General features: G+C 46.2%; 1 protein-coding gene across 1 annotated transcript in view; it reads right to left on the reverse strand.

Moving 5' to 3' along the window:
* HDAC2 (histone deacetylase 2) overlaps positions 1-25,929 on the reverse strand; it is a 427,626-nt gene that overhangs the window by 302,207 nt on the left and 99,490 nt on the right. The window contains exon 4 of the mRNA XM_069607858.1: positions 16,123-16,197. Coding sequence (XP_069463959.1) covers positions 16,123-16,197 — 75 coding nt within the window. The remainder of the gene's footprint in view (positions 1-16,122; positions 16,198-25,929) is intronic.

Genomic DNA, 25,929 nt, shown 5'->3' on the forward strand with positions numbered 1-25,929 from the left:
AGAAAAGCCGATCTCGACAGCCACGAGTCCGCTGTGTTGATATTTGCTTAGATGGGAGGAGCTGAAATCAAAGCCAACCGTACTGTTGCATTGCCTCCAGACATCCTCCCTCTTGTCCCCAGGATTTAGGCCCAGTAAAACAGGATCTGCAGAGCTGCACAGAAACAGAAGCCAGATAAAGCCCTTTTCTTCTAACCTAAGACACAGTAAAGTCTAAGAGAACTCACCTCTTGTTGTGTAACCTCACTTGTTCTCAGTTGAGACTTGTTTTGGTTGCTCCTGTAGAGTTGCTATCAGCTTCTTTACCTCACAGGCCTAATCAGCTTGTGGCCCTACTTTGATTTCTTCTTATTCTACAAAAACCTCTGAAACATGGTGCAAGACTTTTACTTCCCTGCCAGAATTATTTCAGCTCACCTTGACTTGTCCAATTGACTTTGGCCTGGCTCCCTGAACTACTCTTCTTCAGTCCGACTCTGGGTTTAGCCCTCCTTCCAAGGAAGGGGTCAACTGTTTTTGCTTTGGGGGTTACCAAAAGTACTTACCTGCTTCAGAATATTTGTGAGATCTCTTGTTTTATTCTAAACAATCTTTTTCTTTGACATACTCCGAAGTATTACCCTAAACGCAACAGTGGTATATTAATGTCCACAGTGCTCTAACTGTTGAAGTCACCCGAGGGTGTAGGAAGAGTCTGTGTGCCACCCCAAATGGGTATTTTCTGATTTAGGGAAACTCAGTGTGTATATTGGAGTGCAATTGTGTGTTACTGTTATATTGCTCCTTCTGAAGAAGGCTTACTCAAACTTACTGTTAAATACATTAATAATTGTTTAATCAAGAAACCTTGAGTGTAAGAGTTTATTTGAATACTTGTCACTGTGAATCTGTATATCTCCCCTACAGCTCACATTGACCCCTCTTGAGATGAGCCTGGCTGCTCAACAAGCTACCAACCTGTGTAGTACAGACTTACACCAAAGGTTGGGTTCCTATTGCCAGTAAGTCAGGGTTGTTGTAGTGCACCCAAAGGATACTGCATACAATCTTGCTCAACACCTTCCTTCCAATCGACCTCGGGACTCTGAAAACAATGCCCCGACACAGCCTGGCGAGACCCACTAGACTCCAGGCCTGCATTTTGAGCCATCCCAAGTTGTGCTGTGACCTTGCAGGACTGCAATACAGAAATACCTGGAGAATCCTGACAAAACCTCATGGGCATCCTGCCGGATCTCCAGGGGCACGATTCCATCCAAAAAGTCCCCTCACCAGAGTGCTGGACCATGCAAATGACGAGAATCCGACCAGCGATATTCTGTCTTGTTCTGTGCTCCTAAAAAAGTTGCCAAATCCACAGAGCCGCATCCAGCTGCAAGGAAACTCTTGCCTGGAGCCTTCTTCCGTGATCCCTGCTACAAAAGTCCTTCCAAAGTCCTGTCTTCTGTCTTCTTGAGAAAGGAATCAATCGACTGGGTTTTTGGCTGCAGATCCTGAAGTCTTCCTGCTGCATCTCCTTCTGGACTGAGGTACTGTGTTGGCTGGGGTATTTTACCTACCTTAAGCGTGTGCGATTTCTGTATAGCTTTGGGGTGTTTTCTGTGATTGGGAGGCCACTCATCCAGTTCACCCACGTCCACTGCAGAATCCTCCTAGGGCGTCTTCTTTGAAGTCCTTGGACCCTGTTTGCACAGTCTTCCTCTAGAACTCTTGCCTTCAAGTGAACCCTACCTCATCCTGCCTACAGCTGGCACCTAGACCACTAGGGTCCCTCTACTGCCTCTGAGTGAACTCAGGTTATAGAATAAGGGAAGGGCTGCATAATAAAAGTGTTCTGCCTTGACAAGAATAACAAGTGTGCAAAGGTCACTTACCACCCTACTAGTCACTCCACTCAGAATCCACCCCACACTGCTACTCCCCCCACCACAAATCTACACCCTCTCCTCTGCAGAGAAACTCCCCCTCTCCTCCACACAGCTACTCCTCCCCCTCTCCTCCACACAGCTACTCCTCCCCCTCCTCCACACAGCTAGTCACCCCCCCTCTCCTCCACACAGCTACCTACTACTCCCCCGCACAGCTACACCCCCTCTGTAGATGCCTCCCCCACTTCATACAGCTACCCCCCCCCCCACACACACTGCTACAGAGTTCCGCTACCAGGAATTACCTTTGGCAAGCCAACTGATGCTTAAAGGCATACTCTAGTAAAACATTTTATTTCAAAAATAGATAGCCCACATTCAAAAAAAAATACTAGCATCCTCAGTTTTAAAACTTCCTATGTAAAATTGAGATATTTAAGCTCAAAAGCAAGCACAAGGGCGCCGCCATTTTGTGAAATGGAGGCCCTCCTGTGCTGGCTTTTGCGGCACTAATGAAGGAAAAGCCAGCCAGCTGTAGTAAATAAAGTCTACCGCTGGGTGGCTTTCCCTTCATTAGTGCCGGGACTCGGAGGACGCGGACCGGAGACCAGAGCAGGAAAGCTGCAGCTGAATCTCGGTAAGTGCTATTTATTTATTTTTACAAAAAATAAGCACTAGCTGCGTTTTTTTTTCTAAGTTTTCCGGGCTGGAGGAGCCCGGAAAACTTAGAAATAAAACTGCAGCTTTAAAAAAGTTGTATTTATGTTTGCGGTCGCTTTTTAAGCGACCGCAAACATAAATACAACGTTATTGTGTTGGAAAACGCTGCGGTTTTAAAACCGCAGCGTTTTCCAACACAACCGTGTTGTGTCTGCCTGAATCTGCTTTACCATTTGGGGCTCTTGGGCTCCCCGGAGCCCGAGAGCCCCAAATGGTAAAGCAGATTCAGGCAGACAACGCGGCGTTGCGGAAAACAACCGCGTTGTGTCTGCCTGAATCTGCTTTTCCATTTGGGGCTCTCGGGCTCCCCACGGGGAGCCCGAGAGCCCCAAATGAAAAAGCAGATTCAGGCAGACAACGCGGCGTTGCGGAAAACAACCGCGTTGTGTCTGCCTGAATCTGCTTTTCCATTTGGGGCTCTCGGGCTCCCAACGGGAGCCCGAGAGCCCCAAATGGAAAAGAAGATTCAGGCAGACAACGTAGCATTTCCCACTTGGGGCTCTCGGGCTCCCCACGGGGAGCCCGAGAGCCCCAAATGGGAAATCAGCTGCAGGTAGAAACACTACGCGGCATGTAAACACAACCGCGTGTGTTTCTGCCTGCTGTGGCTTTCACTTTGGGTAAGGCAGAAACACACACGGTTGTGTTGGAAAACGCTGCGGTTTTTCTTTCCAAGTTTCTCAGGCTCCTCCGAGACAGAGGAGCCTGAGAAACTTGGAACGAAAAACCGCAGCGTTTTCCAACACAATAACGTTGTATTTATGTTTGCGGTCGCTTCAAAAGCGACTGCAAACATAAATACAACGTTTTTAAAGCTGCGGTTTTATTTCTAAGTTTTCCGGGCTCCTCCAGCCCGGAAAACTTAGAAAAAAAAACGCAGCTAGTGCTTATTTTTTGTAAAAAAAATAAATAGCACTTACCGAGATTCAGCTGCAGCTTTCCTGCTCTGGTCTCCGGTCCGCGTCCTCCGAGTCCCGGCACTAATGAAGGGAAAGCCACCCAGCGGTAGACTTTGTTTACTACAGCTGGCTGGCTTTTCCTTCATTAGTGCCGCAAAAGCAAAAGCCAGCACAGGAGGGCCTCCATTTCACAAAATGGCGGCGCCCCTGTGCTTGCTTTTTCGAATTGAGCTTGAATAGCTCAAAATTTTACATAGGAAGTTTTAAAACGGAGGATGCTGGTATTTTTTTTTAATGTGGCCTATCTATTTTTGAAATAACATTTTTTACTAGAGTATGCCTTTAACAAAACATACCTATGTCGCATTAACATTGTGTATTTGGGACAATCTATAAACAAGCAATAGGACACAACTATACCACGTTTAAAGCATAAGAGGCCATACATAATTAACAAACTGCTAAGTCTGCATCTTATGTGGAAGTTTGCGGAACGCCACATACCAACTACCTGTTCCCCAGTGGTAGCTTCTGCTTATTGGTTCAGGCTTGATATCCAGGAGCTGCTCTTCGCTCCAACTTAACAAACCTTAATTTTGATCCCTGTGCTACCCCCTCCACTCTGCCACTTCCCCCTCCATCCTGCTACTCCCCCATGGCCACCCTGCTACCCCCCCACCCTGCTACACCCACCTCCCACTCTACCTTGCTAATCCCTCCTCTCTCAATCCACTCTTTACATTGCTTCTGCCCCCCATCCACATTGCTACTGCCCCCATCCACATTGCTACTCCCCCATACACATTGCTCCCTCACCTTACTCCTCCCTCAAAGCTATGCAAACACCCTTCTTTCGCTGTGTACAATTCACTAACCTCTCAACTCATTCAAACATGTACTCACTATGCAGCACTACTTCCACTCCCCATTTAACACCTCACCTGCTTCACAAAACACTGCTCCTTCCTTCCTCCTATTGGTCTCGATTGTCATCCACCTCCACTGCCAACCTCACCTGAATAACATGCTTTCTGCTTCCTGTTCCCTCCTTATATGCCCACTATTTGCGGATTCGTCTCTTTCCCTTAGCCAATCTGGATCGGTCTTCCCCTTCTAATGTGTGTGTGTCCTGAAAATGCTTAATAACGAAGTGGTATTCAGTAAAGGGACGGTGAATACTTCTCCCCATTCAGTCTCTGTTGGAGCTTGAATTCGTTGCGTGGGCTTGTCGGCATACTCTGGCAGCCTGCGACAAGAGGCTGCATCTGGCGTGCATTTCTTTTAGCCTTGTGCCACTGCAGTCAGGTCCCCAAGGGGCTGGTGTCTCTTTGCTGCATTTCTTTGCAGTCGTTTTACTGGGTTTCATTCCTTCCACACTTAGATTCTGGTTTTCTTGCTTGGACTTCCCGGCTTGCTTTCTGCACCAGACTTGTGGTATCTGAAAAGGAGAAGAGGCACAGCTAGAGCATACTGGGAGGGGGGAAGACACACTTGGCCCTTTCAGCTGCCAGCTTCTACCTTAGGGGGTAGTACTGTGTGACCAATCCAGGAAATTCGTCCCTTACCCCCAAGGAGGGGCCACCCCCATTATGGACCAGGTAGGTGAGCCTGCTTTGCTCAACACCCTAGGGGATAGGGCAAGTGGTATTCGAAAAAGGGTGATTCACACTTAGAGGAAAGGAAATTCCCAGAAAGGTTTTTTTATTCATCCTCCCTCAAACTGAAACGTCCCATCTGTTTGTAGGCAATGTGGGGAATGACCAGTGCAATTTTGTTTAAGAAGCAGTCTGACGCAGAAGGCGTTGCACGTGGAGAAGCCAAGGAACCTGCAGGACTACGTTCTCTTTGAGACAGTCTGAACTGTGGCTCCGATCCAGCCAAGGAGAAACTCCCCCCCCCCCCCGCTCCACCCAAGGAATGCCGCTGCAGCACATAAGGTATGCAGTTGTCCAAGGGAGGAGGGCACAGTGGTCCAGTGAGACCCCAAGGTTGTGGGGGCGGGGGTGCGACAGAGCCCCAGGAGCTGGGTAGAAGATACAGGACCACAGGGGGAGGGGGGTTTAGAAGATGCAGTATTCCCAGGGCCGGGTGGGTGTGAGAAAAAAGTGCCCACATCGGGACATGAGAAGGGCTTCCCAAGGCAGTGAGACAGAAACCACATTCCGGGGCCGAGGGACCACAGCCTGACTGCAAGACTTAAAGACTAGGCGTTCAGGAAATAGGGAAGCAAAAAGGGGCATTTGATTATCCAGTATGAATAACCAGGCTCGTGGTCTAAGAGAAGCCATAGAGACATTGGGCCAGAAATCAGACGCCACCTCAAGGGTTGAAAGAAAAATCAATTTTTTAGACTCTTTGAGCTTATGTTAATATTTCTTCATTAGTGGACAGAGCAGAATTTAGCTAAGATTAGGATTTGGACAGTGGACTGAATTGTGCTGCGAGACATACTGACAAGCACCTTTTTATTTTCTTTAGACAGGGCCAAATTCTCTTGAATAAATTAACAGTTACAACATGACCGTTTGTCTCCTGTGTTCGACTTTCCACAACTGGCTCTGGACCTCTCCCTGGTAGACCTCCCATCCCCAGCCGAGAGTGTTAGGGAGAATTCTCAGAAATGTGCCAATTCCCTTACCTTAGAGACCCCCAGCAACTTTGCTGGATTTTGAGGACTTGGATTTTTTTAACCTGGAGAGTGTGACCCTTTTTCCCCACTCTCCCACTCATGTATTTTAATATGAATTTTACCTCTGGAGTTCTTTTGGTTGTGAGGCATCTTTTACATTTTGTCACACAGCACCTTCAGTGCAGTGACACAGGGAAGTCTTCCAGATTTCCCAAAGGTTTAGACACCTTCTCGGGGATAAACTACTGTTTCCCAGAGCAGTAAAGTGAAACTGACTTTACTTACCATTGTAAGTTGCTAGACCCAGCACACACTATCTTACAATAGGGTGCTGGAATGGTTACTCACTATCCCCTTTGTCTAGCTTCTCATGTAAAAAAAATGTATGTTACCCTTTTCTCATAGAATGGCTGGTGACAGTGGTTTCGTTTGAACTACCATGGTTTGCATTTACCGCATGCTATGGTCACAGCCGCTGTGTAAAGCGACCGTGGGAGCTATCTTTGTCAAAATGGCGCCCGATCTTTTTCTTTTGCCATTTCTTTGTGGAAAGGTCCTTCTAGAGATTTTCTCTGTGCACCAAATCAGGTTTGGCATTTTTGTTCATTTCACCTTTGGCAGGGTTTCCAAGTGGAACCCACCTCTGGCTCCAGAGTGTCTGGGGTAGGCAGGAAGTGAGGGAGGTGCCCGAAACTCCATGTCTTAGTCTCCTAGGAGACCCAAATGCACTCTGTGGCGATTGGCTGGCTGACTGTCCAGCAAGGACAGCCACCCTTCTGGGTGACTGACAGTTAGGATGGAATGAATGGGAGAGAACTGAATAAAAAGCGAGTCTTTTGGCTTGGAAGGCATAGTCGACCACTGGACAAAGGAACCGAAGAAGAACTAAAGGAGGACTTCTGATGCAACTCCTGGACCATTGGTTTGCCCGGTGAAGCCCTGCTGTATTGCCAAAACGCCAAGTTCGCATCGACGGATAAGCCCCTGCAAGGACGACTTCTCCCCTTGAGTTGGTGGGACCAATCAACTCCAAAGTAAGCAACCTGGACATCCATCTCAGAGCTGGTTGAATTTCCAGAGTTGCTGCTGGAAACCGTATAGCCAGGGAGAGGAACACCAGATTGGGGAGTCGGGGGGGGAATCATAACTCCTTCGACATTAACATCAGAAACCAGAAACACTTACTGCTGTAAAGGATTTCAATCGGGCGACACCTTGGTCTCAGCCTAGGATGTAGCGCTCAATTGAGATGCCCTTCTCTTTATTTTATGCAAATTCAATTTGAGATGGTGCACAACTCGTATCACACCCCCTTTTTCAAATACCCCGGGTCACAATGGACCATGAACCAGGCCGGTTGGTGAAAATGCAATATTTATTTTTAAAATCAAATGAAATCCGACAATTTTAATATGGGGCAGCAATCACCAATGGGGTGATAATGACAATAGAAATGTAAGCAATGCACTTAAGTAACCTTCCCCCAGAACATATACACTGCACAATTGAATAGGAGCACTTTTTGATTTTAGGAAAGATGGCACCCAAGTTAAGATTTCCCCCTGCAATGTTCCCTCAACCCACAAATAATAGAAAGAAGCAGCAGGTAGTCAGGAATAAGAGGGAGAAAACAGAATCATAATCCACCGACCTTCCCTCACAGAATAGAGGCAAAAACAGACTTTAAACCCTTGGCAAAGGCCCATAATAACTCAAATTTTACAAATAATGAATTCATTTGTGGTTAAATTAGAATATACATATGTTTTATCACAATAGCAGGTATGTTAAGTCACCGGCAATCACAAGGAAACGGATCAGCAAAAGGCATATCATTCGAAAATGAGTGGAAAGTTTAGAGCATGCTCCAGCCAAATGGCACGTTCTCAATTCCCACTTTAAATTATCCAAACGGTTTTTAATGAAAACGGGTGAAATACTCTGATTTGGAGTACGGTTCTTGGGCTGGGGTGTAGATATATATCACAGGTACAATATAGAGGTGAAAATATGTCTCTAGCTGGGGGGCAGGGGGAGAAGAGAAAGAAAGAGAAAGAGAGAGACTGTCATGGACTCTTATTTCTAATGCATAGTGACATCATAGAAATATATGGCTGGGCAGGCTTAGCTAAACACACCTCTAAACCACTGGAGTGGTCAGGGGTGCTAGTCCCACCTCGCTCTCAGCTGGTTGGATTTCAAGGGCAGGATGCCAGATTTATGTTGCGAGTTTTATAATGTTCAAAAACCTCCCACAGTTACTTTAGCTAAAATCCGATTTCGCCACAAATGGTGCATTTACACAAACAGGTTACATATTTTATGCAGACCAGTCCAACTCTGCAATCTGTGAGGCATTGTTTTGTACATTTAATAATCTTTGGTCATTTTCAGTGTGAAATGTTCGGCCTAAACGTCTGACTTTATATGTTCGTACATACCATCATGGGGCCTATTTCTGTACATTTTTAACATGCCATTGTGTCCTTTCCCCATGATTCACATTCTTCTGGCATTCGAGTCCCATACCATACATGCTATTGACAGCCCAGACCTTATTTGAAAGCCACAAAAATGACATTTAAACAACTAAATTCAAATGTTTGCAAAGTCCTGTTGCAAACATAACCGTCTTCAACGTTTCTTAATAAAACAGTCTTGAAACAAATGGGAATCCTTTGCCCTACACTGGTCCATTTGTTTTTCAGCTGCCACCAACTGTCACTTCCCCAGAGGGAGGATGGGGTTTTCCCCGCTTGATTGAAGGTTTATTGCCCCTTCTCCACTTCGCACGTCCGTGTCCTGGCAATTCCATAGAAGAGGGCTCAGCACAGACCAGATTCTGCCCAACCTAGTAATTATCACTGTGGTGTTAGTATCTACTGAGAGGGCCCCTTTTGTTTCTGTCATCCTCTCAGCAGAAACCTGTCTTCGGACGATTCCTCCCCTCATGCAGCCACTGAAGTTTGATTTAATTCAATTTATTTTGCTCTGAATAGGAAGAAAACCTGCTGAATAGAACCATTTCATAGATTGTATTTTCACAGTACAATCCCCCCTTCACATTGCTAGGCAAGAAGAAGTTTTTGTTCAATTTAGTACTCAAACATGCATTTTCTCCTTTAGTTTGCAAAGTCCATTTTTACACATGTGGTTCAAGTTGCTAGCACTTTGCTTTCCAATTCAGTTTTTGACTTTCCATCTGGATTCCCACACTGTTTCAGCTATATTTTTCTTTTAGGCAGTAGTTTATTTGAACCACCTATGCACTGAAATTGACATAGCCCAGAGCTGGAGTTCCTTTGAATTATACCGATCCTTGACACTTTGTAACTTAAAAGTGAAGCTGTTTCCCGTACGGCGGAAAATTAAGTTTTTGTTGATTTTTCTCAGATTTGGTTTGACAGAGCCGGTCATTCAGGGGTCATGCTTGGTTTTGTTGAAGCATAATGGGGATATGAATGGGCATGGCCTTATTACTAACAGTAGTTTGAGGAAGAACAGATTAAAAATCACGTCAGAGCAGCATCATTTTAGGGTAAAATACCCCCTTTTCAATGGGGACTTTGGGCTGGCAGCAAATCAGCGCTGCTTTTTCACTTCTTTTGTATATGTAAGAACATATACTGGCAAGCTCCCTCAGTGTGCCCCCTTGTTCCATCCTGCCCAATAGGTGCTTGGCAAGATGGTGCAGCCATCTTTGTTGCTGCAAAACGCAGTTTTGGTGCAATGGTGCTTACTGGAGCGAGTGCAGCCATTTTGCTGTTTCTGCTGAAGAGAAGCTTGGTTATGGAGAAATTCTGTTCAGTGGGTCAATGTAGCCCACAATGCGTTGGGCCATTAGAACCCTTAGAAAGGCTGACCCTACACCCATAGATACCCACAAGAATACTGCCACTATAAGATCTATAAAACGGAGGTACCGTTCATAGCTCCGTCATTAGCGCCCGACACTGAAAAGAGGAAATTGGCAGAAGTTTGTGGCGACTATGTGCAGTAGGGACACCTGTAAAACTAGCAATTACTATCACAAGCAGGAGGAAGAGCAAATCCTGAGAATTCTGAATCCCATATCTGGGTCCCAATGGGTTGAACATATCGCGGACAAATTCTATAAGGCTATTTTTATTACCTCTAGCATAGCCGTGTGGTATGGGGCAGCCCCTTACCTTCAAACCATAAAATTGTTAAACAGGCTATTGTGAAACTCAGGACATCAAATGCCCGGGCACGAACGGCATGGCAAATTCAGTCTTAAAAAAGGATCCGGACAATTGGGCCCAGGTGCGATTAACTCTCTTTTCTCGCGTTTGTAGAACTTGCTCTGTGCCTCCGACATGGTGACAGTCAGTGCTTATTTCGGTGTATGAAAGGGGAGACCGGAGTAATGCATCTAACTACCGCCTGTTGTCTATGTTGGACGCTACGAGTAAGATCTCTACGACACTTGTATTCAGGGAATTGCTTGGCTTCTGCCAATCAGGTCCTAAACTTTGCTCAGACTGGATTCAGACCAGGTTCAAGCACAACTCACAACATTAGAGTGATTGATCAGCTTATTTACACCACCCTCAGCAACAAGGCCACCTTATATATTGCCTTTGTGGATTTCCGGCAGCGCTTTTGATCAAGTGGTGCAGGGGTTCGACTGGCCTAAGCAAAGAACTCTGAATTGTCCTAGCTGGATTCTGCATATTCCGATCGCTCTGCACAGTAACACTTCTAGCATTAGATTAAGAATTGAGGGGGAAATGTCTGACCCCATCGTCATCAATAGGGGAGTCAAGCAGGGGTGTGTGGCTGCTCCCTTACTATACAATTTGTATATCAATGCCCTCTTCCCTGTTACAGCATTAAAATCGAATTGTCCCCTGAAATTAGGAGACTCATCCATCGTAGGAATGCTATACACAGAAGACCCAATATTGTTTGACCACACTATATCAGGCATAAAGAACATGCTAAATGAGCTTTCAGAATATGCAATCCAGCAAGGACTAACCCTCAATTTGCAGAAGAACAAGATAATTGCTATCTCGAGAAATGGGCCTAGTCGATCTAGGTTGGACACGACCATGGGCACAATTGATTATACACAGTCTGATCTTTATCTTGCAAAAAAGGTAGCAGGCACTCCTCTCCAGAAAGAACATGGCATGATAACCGGTTCTCAGATGAGAGTTTGTAGCACACGCTTTTTGCTCACTGTACCTTTCACAGATGGGAAATATCCATTTGCATATCAGTCTTTGTCCGCCCACATGGGCAGTCCAGCACCAAAATGCTATGGCAATTCCTCTGAACAAGAGTACCAACAGCCAAAAAAAAAAAAATATGCAAATGGCTATTTCCCCATCTGTGAAAAGTACAGTGAGCAAAAAGCAGATGGCAGAAAGCAGATGGCTGCGAACTCTCAAAGTGGTTAATAAACACAAAGCCAAATTACTTCTTCTACAAGCCTCCACATTTGCTAGAGGATCTCCTGGATACAGCACGGCCAGTATTGTAAAGCTATATCAGCAATGCTTTGTTCCAGCCACTCTGTACGGCCTAGCGGCATTGGCAATGCAGGACCTGACCTGGCTGAACATACTTGAGGGCCACTATTGGCGCACTATACTTGGCCTGGGTCCCTCGTGCCCTATGCAGTACCTCCACTTAGAATTGAGACTCGTGCCCTATGCAGTACCTCCCACTTAGAATTGAGACTTATCTCACTGAGGGGCATGGCCCTGCGTGCATGTAGTGTTCTCTATCTGAAGGCGCGCACTGCTCTAATTTACAAACTACTGGCTTTGGCTGGGCGCCATTACGACACTGAGAAGGTCCAATTATAAACAGTTGAATGAAGCCCTCTTCTCGGAGATTGACTGGTCTTATACCAAAAAGAAAGACATGCCATGTATCCATCTGAAGGAATAGTTTGAACACAAGTTAAACAGATGGGACTGGTGTGGGAACTATGACCACTTATTCAAATTTAAAAAACTATGATGCGGTGTCACACGTGGTGCATAGATACCGAAAGGTGCAGCCTTATCTATTACTATGCCCAGGATCCGAAGGTAGGCAATTTATCCAAAGGCTGAATATAAATCAACTTCTGGTTCTCTCAGTTATGGGCCTGCGTTTGGGGGTGGCATCAGAACACAGGTACTGTCGCATATGTGGCAGAGTAGGACTTACCGAGAGAGCCAGACTGGTCCTGACACAATGTGTCAAGTTGGAGGTCGGTGTATATGTGCATGCTTGGCAAATTTGTACATAGGTACGAGGCCATCACTGGGGATTCCTTCTGGGATTATTGCCTCAACGCCGACACCATTTCACTACAGGTTGCCCCATTTAGGGTATTGACTCAAGTGAAGGCCTACTGGCCTGATAATTCGAGGCCATGTCTCCCACTCTGTTCGAAACAACCTGCTGACCCATTGGAATATGACCCAGGAAAGCCATCAGGGCCCGGTATCAGACCCCGCTGCAATTCTGGGGCCAATATTGTATCCTTTCATTTTTTTATACCTGTATATGCTTAAATGAATTATGTGACGTACAGTTAGATGAACTTGATTAGAAGATGTGCACTGTATTCTTTTTCTCTGTATTTGGAATTGAATTCTTGCTATTGTGATGTATATTATGCTCACTATTTACTGTTTTTATATGCTTTATACGTTTTTATACAATTCACATGTTTTATATGTTACTAAGCTATAATTTTATATGTTTTATGTTTTTCCCTTGTTTAAAGTCCACATTTTTGGACTATATCACAACATTATTATGTTTTCTAATAAGAGGAATGAACTGTGCTTCTTCCGAGAACCCCTTGAAAACCTTTTAAACTACACCTTACACTAGTTGCCTTGTATCTACAGTGCTGAAGTCGGTCTTCTAAAACACAGAGCCAAAGCAATCACATGTGTAAGATCTTTCTTTAAGCTGTGGTCTGCTCTCTGAGCTGTTCCGGCAGGAGTGATCGATAGGTCAGGTAAAAACATCTACTACTAGTGCGAGTGGCAGATATACGCCTGACCGATGTGCATGATCTATTGCATACACCAAACCACAAGAGTGCTGGAAATAAAATAGCATGCATTACCAACAAAAAACAAGGTCACTACCTGGCGTTCAGGTGAATATTGCTTCTGCTGATCAGGAAGGTGTGAAACCTAATGTTGGGTAGGTTTTTCTAAAGTCCAGTAATGGTTGGACTCTACAAGACGTACCCCTTGGTTTCAGGGCCCCAACATCTAATAAAGGCCTATACTACCCCAGGTTGGTAGAATGGCAGAGCAGCCAGGCTTACCTTAGGAGGAGGAATGTGAGCTGTAAATCAGTACACAGAAATCAGAACATGCATAGATCCAAAGAAACACTTACACGCTTAAAGTTATATCAAAATTATATATTTATTTTATGTATATACACACACAAGGCAAGTAACCAAAGGACACTATCAATTGATATCAACCGCACATGTTAGAAGTAAAAATAAAGCAGGTGAGGACATTATGTCATTTTCTATCCACACACAGAGTGGCTTTAGTCAGATCAGTAAAAGCACTTATTTGTATCAACTCTGCATTCTTGTGTTATAAGTAGGTTTTAAAACAAATTTAAAGATGCAACAAAAACAGGTAAGCAACACTGTAGCTATTCTTTGTGCAAAGGCAGTCTTCTCCCAAACTAGAGAGGAGTTCTTCAGTTCAGGTTTTGGAGGGGGAAACGAGCAATGCCACTGCCAGTAGGAATGCGACAGTTCTGATACAAGTCTTCTTAACACAGGTAGGTAACAAGTTAGAAGTTATTTTAAACGTTATAGGAGCTTTGGGGAAGCCTTCCTGTAAGGGCGCAAGCTGTTACGCCTGGGTGACTGCAGTGGGGTGAACACCCAAACAGCAAATAAAAGTATTCCAAAAGCAAAGCAGTGACACAAATTACCCCGAGCCCCAGAGTACCTGAGAGAAAAGAAGATGATGCAGCTGGATAACGTTCTGGATGCCCAACAGCAAACCCGGTGTCCTAGACCTTGGTGATGAAAAAGGGGGTGGGGGGGCCTGGATAGACTCCTGCAGTAGTAGTAGTAGTCTAGAGAGGGACTCGCCAACAAAGAATTATTTTTACTCCTGCGCCGGTTCATGATTTTGGCACCTTTTACTCAGCACCAGGAACCAACGATCATCGCTGTTTGGACTCTTCTTCTTTTCTCGGTCCTGCGCTCTGATGAGGGGGGATTCGGAGGATAGGATTCATGCTTCTGGAGGTCCACACGGATGCCACCAAAGAACCAGCAAGATTAGTCAACGGCAAGGCAATGCAATTAAAGGTGGTCCGAGTTACTCTGGGTATTGGGATTTTGCAACCCTGGAAGGTTGCAGGACTTCAGAGGATGCTCAAATTTAAGAGTGTTGTGGGGCTGATTATGCCCACCAGCTGTGCTTGGCGGAGCTTCCCAGTCTATTCAGAAACAGTGTCAGGACAGCAGCTGCGCTTCTGGGGGTGCTGCAGGTGTCTCTGGTCGTCCTCTTCTTCGGAGTTTCAGTGGTGGACTTAGGCTTCTGTCCCAGGAACCTTGCCTTTAGGCAGGAACCCATTCATTCAGTCCTATGGACCAGCCAATCACTTTGGGGCGGCTGTCATTGCAGGACATCCAGCCTGGCAGTGCAACCGATTCCAGCCAGGGATACTCTCAAAGGCATGCAAAGTTTTGAGCTCCTCCCTCAATTCCTGCCTCAGCAGACACAACACAACCTTGGCGGGCTTCACAAAGAAATCCTGCCAAAGGAAAAACTAAAAGAGGACCCACCCACACCTGGATCGGTAGACGGGCCAAGAAGGAACACAACCGGAAAATGAAGAAACTGGGCCATGTTAGGAAAATGGTCACCCATGTGTGCAGTACGGCAGCTGTGAAGAGAGCCTGTGAGTAACAAATGCACATGGTGGAAAAGTGTATCCACTGCCAAAAAAAGTTACAGGAGCAGTGTGAAAGGAGTTAATGTGCAACCCCTCAGCACCCCACTTAAGATGGTGTGTGCCGATCCCACAAACGATAAAATGTACCCTACTATCCTAGAGACCAGTAGTTCCCATGGGAAAATAATATAAATTAAAAAGGGAAGCCCAAGGGACTGCCCAGCAACACTGCACATAGGGTGCTTTGTGCTAGAACAATCACTTACAGGTGCCTGCAATAGAATACCTGGTGGAAAGCAGGACTCCATTAAAGTAAAACGAATTACAGCAGTATTAGTAAAGTAAGATTCCCAAGTCAGAACAAAAACAATGAGTGAGTGAGAAAATGTCCTACTCACTCAGGAGAACAGATACAAAATAAATCCCAGAATGTGCTGGGGGTCTCAGGTTGAGGGGAATTGGCACAAGAAAGGAAAACTCTACCCAATAATAAGACGCTAAGGAATTGGAGGAATGGGGACAGCAACATTTTAAGAGGAGACATGGTCGAGAGAAGAGAATCAGCGAGTCCAAATTTCTTGAAAAAGCAAAAGTAAAGTTTCCAGTCCCCTTGCAGATTTACACAGGTTTCCCATTAGTTACGGACAGAAAGAAGAATGACTGGATAATATTAAAAATTAAATAGACTGCCAAGCTTGCATCAATTGTTGTCAGCCGTCAAAACAAGGATCCACTAGCATCATGAGACAATGTCCCAGGTGCATGCAACCTTGTAGTGGATGAACTGACAGTCAAATAAGAACACATTATTCATTCTCACATCCTTATAAACCTAACAAGGAAGCCAACCGTGAACGTTGTTCCATTCTCGGATTCAACAACCTTATGCAACAAAACACCCATCTTAAATAAACAGAGTGCAAAGCACATTTCGTGGCCCACGTACAAAAGCGGGCAACTTGATGAACAGTAGGGTGGCACAGATCATTTCACAAATAAAACTAGCAGAAATAAATGCCTCGATATGCGCTGGATTGTATAGAATACAGCAGAAATGTCAAGAAGTGAGTGTAAAAGAAAATCTTACCAACAGAGCCTCCAGTTGATAACTGACAGAACTCAAAGAGACCATCAAACACTGGGCAGTCTTCCCCAACATTAACTGTGAACAAAAATAATGTAATTAGAGGACAGTAGTTCTGGGGTGAACACAAACATAGCTAGCAAGGTACCTGCCTGCAACTCCAGCAAACACAGAAATGTATAGTTTAATAGCAGATCATCAGCGTATTCTAAAAGGATGTCATGGGTGGTGTGTACAAACAAGAGTGGTTCCACTACCGACAGCATCATAGGGCATTTTTGACCCATTTGAGCGGGTCCCAGATAACATTGTGAATAAGAGTTACCCACATTACCAGGGAGGAATAAAGTACCTTTAAAGGAACACGGGCTAAGTCGAAGGGTCCAACTCACCATCGTTCAGGTATAAGTAAGTACCACCTTGAAAAGTCATAACTCAGTCAATGAATTGCACACTATTTACATGGAAAGTTAACAAAACAAGTAGCAAGTAGTGGAAGATGCACAAGTTAGTATTTTAACAACTTAAAATCTTCAAATAAAAAGGGAAATCAAGGGGTGCACCAAGGAGTGGCAATGGCAGCACAATGGAAATGTTACTAGCAACAAAGTTGCAAGTTACTGTATTTGCATACAGATCCCAAAAATAATTTCCTAATTTACCAGTCTAGTTATAATGTTTTGAATGTGGGTCTTCATGAATACCTTGTCCAGTCAACAGTAACAATCCCAAGTAAGCAAAATGTACAACTGTCATAACTTATATGTGCAATTTGTGTCCTTTGTGAATCACGCTCAAGTTTAAAGAGGCTATTTAGCCCAGTATGCAAATTATATAAACACAATAAATATTTCCAACAACCAAGGACAAATTCGGCAAACCTAAAAGCTGTGCAAGAAGAAATAAAAACGAATGAGTTTGCACTGGTTATTTTTACTGGAATAGAGGATTATGGGCCCAATTCACAGAAGTGTTTTATAATGGCAAAACCCCATTAGAAAACGCTTTGTGAATAAGGGCTCTGTGATGTCGTCACATGACTCCCTAGTCACGTGTGAAGGAACACGGGGCAACAGGAAGGGGAGGGACGGGATATGACGTGGGGTAACCACTTCGGGGACCGTGTGAGGAAATAAAGGATGTGTTGAACGAAGGCTCCGCGTCTGTGCATTATTTCAGGGTGTAACGTTTTACACATCTTGACACTGGCGACGAAGAACTCACGCAGCGAACACACGGAGGCGTACGGCGGGTGGGAGAAAATATACACTCCCCGCCAGCTGAGACTCTCCTAGAAGTCCGAGCGAGGTCTCGTAAGCATCTGTCAACGGCGACAGGTTGGTCAGCGGGTGGAGCGCGTCGGCTCCCCGCGATTGTCACACGTGGTGCGCGAGTGGAGCGCAGTCGGCTCCTCGCGACCGCTCCAGAGTGGCAGAGTCATCCGTGAGTTGAGCGCGTCGGCTCCTCACACAGAAGCGCGTGAGTGGAGCGGGTCGGCTCCTCACAGCGTTTTTTTCCCTCACCAGCAGCGTGTAGGAATTCCGCGGGTGGAGCGCGTCGGCTCCCCGCGACGGCTCTTTTCCGTGGAAAGGATTTGGCCCGTGAGTGGAGTGCAGTCGGCTCCTCGCGCTGAAGCGTGTGAGTGGAGCGCGTCGGCTCCTCACAGCGCTTCCCGCCAAAAAGAAAAAGGCAGTAACATCAGTGGGTGGAGCGCGTCGGCTCCCCACGCTCACACAGGTACGATCGATTTAAAGAGCACGCAAGTGGAGCACATCGGCTCCGTATACAAACACCACACGGAACATCCACCATCATCAGGTCTTCAAGTAAAACGTATTAATCTGTCATCCACTACACTTACTGAGTGCGCAATTATACTTTGTCTGTCATGCTGGATGACTCGTCTGAGGAATCACTAACAGTACAAGTAACTCCCGCCAAAACAACACGCACAAGCATGACGGACGGCCTGATATCACAACTGCCCCCCAATTTTGACCTGAGCGACACCAGCACACTGGGACCAATGTGGAAAAAGTGGGTGAGGGATTTTGAAGTGTGTCTCAAGGCGGTAGGGCTTTTGGAGGATGAAAGGAAGCACAGTTTGCTCACACATGCCATAGGATCAAATGTGAGAGACATTCTAGATGAAATTCCTGAAGATGACAGACACTTACACCAAATTAAAGACAACCCTAACCAATTACTTCACGCCACACACAAAAGTGGACTATGAGCGTCACATTTTTCACACCACTAAACAACTGAAAGGTGAAACAATGGATGCATTTGTGATGAGATTAAGAATAAAGATGAAACACTGCGATTTTAACAACTACTCTAATGAGGAAGCCCTTCGCTCACAGATAATTGTAGGGTGTGAAAGCAGTGATTTCAGAAAACGACTTCTACAAAAGCCTCGAAACCTGGAAGAGATTCTACGCCTGGCTCGATCCGAGGCGGCGCTAACAGCACAGGTGGAAGGTTTTGATGGCATCACCATCATTCACGGGAAGCATGAAAATCTACACAAACTTGAAAGCACCACCAGAGGGAACACAGATCCATTTTGCTATCGCTGTGGACATGAATATCCTCATGAAGGCACCTGTCCTGCCATGGGTCAAATTTGTTCTGCCTGCGGGGGAGAAAATCACTACAAGGCTGTGTGTTTCATCTATCGCAGCAAAGTGCGAGGAAGTGGAAGAAATAGACGCTCCACACCAGAAAGAGAAGTGAGGCGTATGAGTCCCAGTCGTGAGTCACACTACCATAATGACGCAACACGCCGCCGACAACGAGAAGAAACATCCGATAGAAGACAACCAAAAACCACACATGAATGGCGTGACAACAAATCCTCGTCCTCCGGACGGAAAAGACGTCCCCGGAGATATGTCAGGTGTCTGGTAGAACAATCACATTCTGACAGCATCTCTAGCACCTCCTCAGAGGACAAACCCAAGAAGGAATCAAATCCACATAGAGGAGAACCACGGACAAAAGGTTACCTATATGCCCTTGGAAACCCCACAGCAAAAGAAAATAGCCCTACTCTCATCATAAATGTCAACCAAGTGGCTGCCGAATTTCTGGTGGACACAGGAGCCACAGTAAACGTGGTGAGTGAGGAAGTGTACAACAACATGCCAAATGCCCCACGTTTGCAACCCGCGAGAGCACTCATTTTTCCATATGGCTCCAAGACGCCGCTACCATGCAAAGGCTTTTTCACGGCGTCATGTCGATACAAAGATCACGTGAAGGAAATACCCATGCATGTTCTTGAAGCTGCCACTGACAGTGGATGTATTCTCAGCTACAAATCTGCGGTCGACATGGGCCTAATTCATGTTCTATATAGACTCATGATGCACAAACACCTGGATCCCACCGCCAACATTGACAAAATTTTCCCTGCACTGTTCAGAGGACTCGGAAAATTGAAGGACAGACAAATTGAACTACATATAGACAACAACATTCCTCCGGTAGCGCAGCATTACCGCGGCATTCCCATCAATATACAAAAACAAGTGGAAACCGAGTTAATGAAACTCTTAGAAGCGGACATAATTGAACCTGCTGAAGGCCCCACTCCGTGGGTATCCCCCATTGTGCCAGTCCCGAAAAAAGACTCCGCTGACATTCGCATTTGCGTAGACATGCGAAGACCAAATGAAGCAATTTAGAGAGAACGTCACCAATCTCCTAGGATAACGGACATGGTGCATCTACTCAATGGAGCCACAGTGTTTTCAAAACTGGACCTCAATAAGGGGTACCATCAACTAGAACTTCACAAAAGGTCCAGGTACATCACCACTTTTGCCACTCACCTGGGCCTCTACAGATACAAGCGGCTCAGTTTTGGAGTTTCTTCAGCGGCCGAAATATTTCAGTCGGAAATTCATAACGTAATAAAACATGTACCAAATTGCTTAAACTATAGTGACGACATCCTAGTGTTTGGACAAAATCAAGAACAGCACGATGACACCCTTATGCGTGTGTGCATGGCACTGGAGGAAGCACACCTCACCTTGAACAAGGACAAATGTGAATTTAGAAAGCCAACCCTGCGATTCTTCGGCCACATCTTCTCCAAAAATGGAATGACTCCAGATCCTGAGAAGGTCAGAGCACTCACAAACACAACACCACCGACCTCCGTCACCGATCTGCGATCGTTTCTTGGTCTGGCAAGCTTTTGCACGAGATACATTAAGGACTTTGCATCCGTCAGTGCACCCTTGAGAGCCCTCACCAAAAACGCCGATTTCCGATGGACGGATGAATGCCAACAGGCGTTCCAAATCATCAAGGATCGCATCGCTGATGCCAAAAACATGGCATACTTTGACCCACAGAAACACACAGAATTAATAGTGGATGCTAGACCAGTTGGCCTAGGAGCCATTCTAACTCAACTAGATCACAAAGATGGCCAGGCCATACACATAGTATCCTATGCCAGTCGCAGCCTCTCAAAAACCGAACAAGCATATTCACAAGTGGAGAGGGAAGGTTTGGCGGTCGTGTGGGCATGCGAACATTTTCATCTTTTCCTATATGGGAAACCTTTCACCATAGTCACCGACCACCAGGCACTATTATTCATCTATGGAAATGCTCAGGCCAAGATGCCTCCCAGAATAGCTCGATGGGCCTTAAGGCTACAAGACTATCAATTCAACATCATTCATTGACCCCGAAAAGAACAAAATCCTGCAGACTTCCTTTCGCGTCATCCCAGTCAAGACTGCCACTCCGATCCATCCATTGCAGATCAATACATCATGTATGTGGTCCAAGAAAGTACACCACAAGGTTTGGACATGGAACAAATAGCCAGAGAAACCAACTCGGACCCTGCAATGCAGGTCATTATGAGATGTCTTGAGACAGGGCACTGGAAACAGGCAAAGCAACTCAAAGAAGGTGCAGAAGAAGAAACCAAGCAAGACATCAACTGTCTGCTCACAGTAAAGGAAGAACTTGCGGAAACAGAAGGACTCTTACTGAAAGGGACAAAACTAGTGATTCCTCGCTCATTAAGAAAAAGGGTCCTTGAGCTTGCACATGAAGGACACCGGGGAATAATGTCCACAAAAAGGATGTTACGACAAAGGGTATGGTTTCCCCAAATGGACACACAAGTGGAAGAACTACTCAAAAACTGTCCCACGTGTGTGGTTCTTAACCCTCAAACTAGACCTGAACCCCTCAAAATGACGGACTTGCCAAACGGAACCTGGGAAGAAATTGCCATCGATCACTATGGTCCTCTGGAAGGGGGTGAATATGTCTTAGTGGCCATCGATGAGTACTCGAGATTCCCAGATGCACAAATTGTACCGTCAACAGCAGCATATCACACTATCCCCGCATTGGACAGAATGTTTGCCATATACGGAATTCCAAAAGTAGTGAAATCAGATAATGGACCCCCATTCACCGGACAAGATTTCAAAACCTTCGCAGAATACATGGGTTTCCACCACAGAAAAGTAACACCGTTGTGGCCTCAAGCGAACGGCACAGTTGAACGGTTCATGGGAAGTATTAAACGCACCACGCAGATAGCTCGCCTGACTGTAGAGCCACTGGAAAAATTACTGTGCAAGTTAATGAGAGACTACCGCAATACCCCACACAGTACCACTGGCAAGTCACCGTCAGAAGTCATGTTTGGCAGAAATGTGCGAACTAGACTACCGCACATAGAACTGGAGGAAGAACGGTACAAAGGAGACACTGAAATGAGACAACAAGACGCGGCCCAGAAAATGAATATGAAAACCATGGCAGATAAGAAAAGGAGGGCCGAGGAGAATAGTTTGGAGCCGGGAGACATCGTCGTTGCGAGACAGCCACAACCTCGCAAAAACATGGCATCGTTCAATGAAGAGCCCCTCAACATCACACAGAGGAAAGGCTCTCTCATCACGGCTGAGGGAACAACGCACACGATGACAAGAAACAGCTCTCACTTCAAGAAAATGCCAGGGATCATACCCCTAGTCGAACATTACATGCCAAGGGACACTCTGATGCGGGATGCACCCTATGAAGGAGACCAAGAAGATTCCGACACTGATGAGCCCCGTTGGCCACCTCAGGAATCGAGCGAAAGAAATAACTGGAGACCTCAGAGATCTCGACGTCGACCACCGCGTCTCATTGAGGAGATGCCCTGATAATGAACTTAATGTTTAGTATCGGGGGGGTGTGATGTCGTCACATGACTCCCTAGTCACGTGTGAAGGAACACGGGGCAACAGGAAGGGGAGGGACGGGATATGACGTGGGGTAACCACTTCGGGGACCGTGTGAGGAAATAAAGGATGTGTTGAACGAAGGCTCCGCGTCTGTGCATTATTTCAGGGTGTAACATTTTACACATCTTGACAGGCTCTTTCTCACACCGCTTTGGTGCCCCTCTATCTTGCCTGCACTCTCCCCCACAGTGGGTGCCTGCAGGGAACAGACCCGCAAGGCCTCTCCATGATGGCCACCCCACGCAGTCAACAAGATCAGCTGTTTTCAACTTTGCCGCCTGACGCCCAGATTGGGTCGGCATTCCCATCACTACAGCAGCATCGCCAGAGCAGTTAGGCGATCGGCCAACTGAAAGGGCCTCCATCTATGGGCCAACATATCTCATGTTCACTGCTGTCCCTGTGCCTTTGCGGCCCGCCTGACTGCACTGTGCCTGCACAGTCATTCTCTCCCTAGCTACCATGATCTTGAACTTTTGCCTCCTCATCTGCATCACTCAGTCCTGATCTTCATACTCTGCCACCTTCAAATGCCAGCTGCTTATCCGGATGGCCCGGAACTGACTATTTGCAATCTGTTGTTGCATTCAATTGTCATCTGCTCGAACTGGCTAGAGAATGCTGAACTCTCGATTGTGATACTTCACCAGGCCTTCTGGCACCATTTCTCTGTTGCCCCCTTCACCACTGTAGTCCCCTGCATCCACCTTTAAACTAAACCTCATGTGCCTTGAGAACCTGCAGTGTATGTTTTGTGTTGCATTTTGGTGCTCAGTTTAAAAATCAAATCTAGCTATTGCAAACTCTAATTTCTGCACCAGTTGAATACTTCACTGCAGTTCAAACTCGCACCCTGATCGCTTTCTGCTGCTTTTTAGTGCCTTGCCCAATATTCAAATCTAGGTGTGCTTTTTTTAAACCTATGCATTACCGATTTTGTGTGTCATTTTAGCACTTAATTTGGAAATACGAATCAAGGTGTCTCCTCTTTCGCCTCCTCAACCATTAATGGTGGCACTAGGTGGGAAGTACTCCTGGCATACTTCCCATCTCTAGGTGCATCATTAATGCAGGGTTCGAAATTGAGGGGAGCTATTAAGCTCCTGCTTGTAGCCTAGAAGAGCCTGGTTAGCTTGACACCAACAGCTACCAGGATCTTCTTTTGGCTCCCCAGGCAAACTGCTGCCAAACAGGCACACCTGTGAATTTAAATCTGCAAGTTCACATTAAGGACACATCTTTACAACATTTAAAATACAAGGAGCAATAAATAAATGGACACAATTATATTTTTCGAGCCCCGTTAATGTCCATCACAATGGCACTACCATGGATGATCCTCCTCCTCTGCCCTCTGGCTCTCTCGCTCTCTCCCCACCCCCACCACCCGCCCACCCCTTTCAACATCTATCTCGACTCTCTTGAATCATCCACTTCTCAGTTCTGGGTCCTCTGTGACCATATATTCTCCTGCCGACCCGACCCACTCTCCCGGCCACTGAATGCCCACATTTCTGGTGACATCGCCATCTTAGTCGGACCACTCTTTGCTTTCCTCCCAGGTTTCCTCCAGGTTTGCTCTTTAACATTTATATCATTCCTTTATGTAGGGATCTTGAGAATTCAGACCTCTTTTTCTGCAATTATGCAGACGACTTCCAGTTGGCACTGGAGTTCAATGGAGACCATTGTTAGGACCAACAAATCTTAGACTGGGTCTACCAAATGGTAAAAAGCTGGATGACAACAAATTGGCTCTGCCTTAACGCCACCAAGACAGAGCTAATGCTATATGGTCCCAGACAAGCCAGAGAGAAGTTGGGATCTCAGTATAACAGCTTTTTGGTCGATGGCTGTCAGATAACAGTGGTATCCAAGGTTAAGACATTGGGCACCTATTTGGAGGCCAGTTTAGACAAGGCCCACGTTGACGCCATTATGAAAAGCACCATCATCTGAAAGTGCTTCGTCAAGTGGCCCCGCTGGTCTCAGAGGAAAACCGAAAAAAATTAGTCTGCGCCGTAATACTGCCTAGAGTGGACTATTGGAACGCTCTTTTGGGAGGGGCGAAGAAAGCTGACTTACAAAGACTCCAAAAGATTCAAAACTCTGGAGTACGCATTGTCTTTCTGATGAAGCGCTTAGAGCCCACATCCGCAGCTAGGAGGAGTCTCCATTGGCTGCCAATTTCAGCTAGAATACAATTCAAGCTCTTGACAACCTGCCATAAATGTATTTATGGTGATGCGCCCATATATCTCAAGAATAGGTTGAAGATATACATACCTAGCAGATCACTTCGCTCAGCTAAAACCTGCTCTCTATATGTAGATCGAGTGAAAAGAGCTTGTGGCAATGGCCGTGCCTTTCATGTACAGGCCGCACAGGCCTGGAATGCCCTTCCGGTGTCTCTGCGTAATACAAACAATCTTATGATGTTTCGGAAACAGTTAAAGACTTTGCTCTTCTCATAATATTCTGATCCAGCTAACTATGTGTATTAGATAGGGCCTACTTTCTTTCTTCCTGCGCCTGGATGCCTTTGGGTTTTGGCACTTTACAAATGAAATAACAACATAACAGGTGGAGCCATTTGACACTCTATCCAAGCCACCCCCCACCACTGCCAGCCTCCTTCACCATCATTCAACCAATGAAGCGAGTGTCAGTCACTGCTTTTGTCTCCACCTTCATCCCACCCTCCGACCCCTGCTCCGACTCTTCTCTCTGACTCTGTCTTGTCCTTGCTAACCTGCATCTCGCCATCTAACACCCTTGACATCCTTGCTCCAGTCATGGGGATCCACCTAAACCCTGCCTCCAAGAACAGCTGGTATGACTGATCTAGCAGCTCTGAAACGTAAGTGCAGAGTTGCTGAATGGAAGCGGGCTTATCTGATAAACTGGCCTGTGTCCTGCTCCAAAGGCAATATTGCTTCTCTATCCGCTCCAAGAAGCTGGCCCACACCCAAGCCTGCATCTCTGGAACCACTTACACGGCCAAACCTTTCATCTGCAAAGAACTGCCAATCCAGTTGCAATCTCCACCTCTCTCCTTCCCAAGCTCTCTGCACCGCTTTGACCTCCCATTTCACATCAAATACTCATGCCATCTTGTCTTCAACTCTCCTCAACCCGCTTGCCCCCCCCCACACCCCTCCCACCCATCTCCACCCCCAATCCTGCTCCCCATCCTCTTGGCTCCTTCAAGCCCCCCTGCACTTCCTCCCTCCTGCCCATAGCACTGGATGAGGTGGTCCGCTCTAAGAAGCCCTCTTCCAAATAGGTGCTCCCCTGCTCCTCCAGAACCATTATGGAAAACATCTCCTCTCGCACCGGCTCTTGCAGACTTCTGTAACCACTCCAGTACTGGTTCTTTCCCTCTATCCCTCAAGCACTCCCTTGTGCAACCTCTCTTAAAAAGGCTGTCTGCTGACCCCTTCCTGCCTGGCTAAGTATCGCCCTATTTCCACTCCACCATTCCTGGGTAAACTCTTGGAGAAATTGGACCTCCCCCAACGGACCCTCC

This window comes from Ambystoma mexicanum, chromosome 4q (genome assembly GCF_040938575.1).
Source record: "Ambystoma mexicanum isolate Mex_15411 chromosome 4q, UKY_AmexF1_1, whole genome shotgun sequence".
NCBI lineage: Eukaryota > Metazoa > Chordata > Amphibia > Caudata > Ambystomatidae > Ambystoma > Ambystoma mexicanum.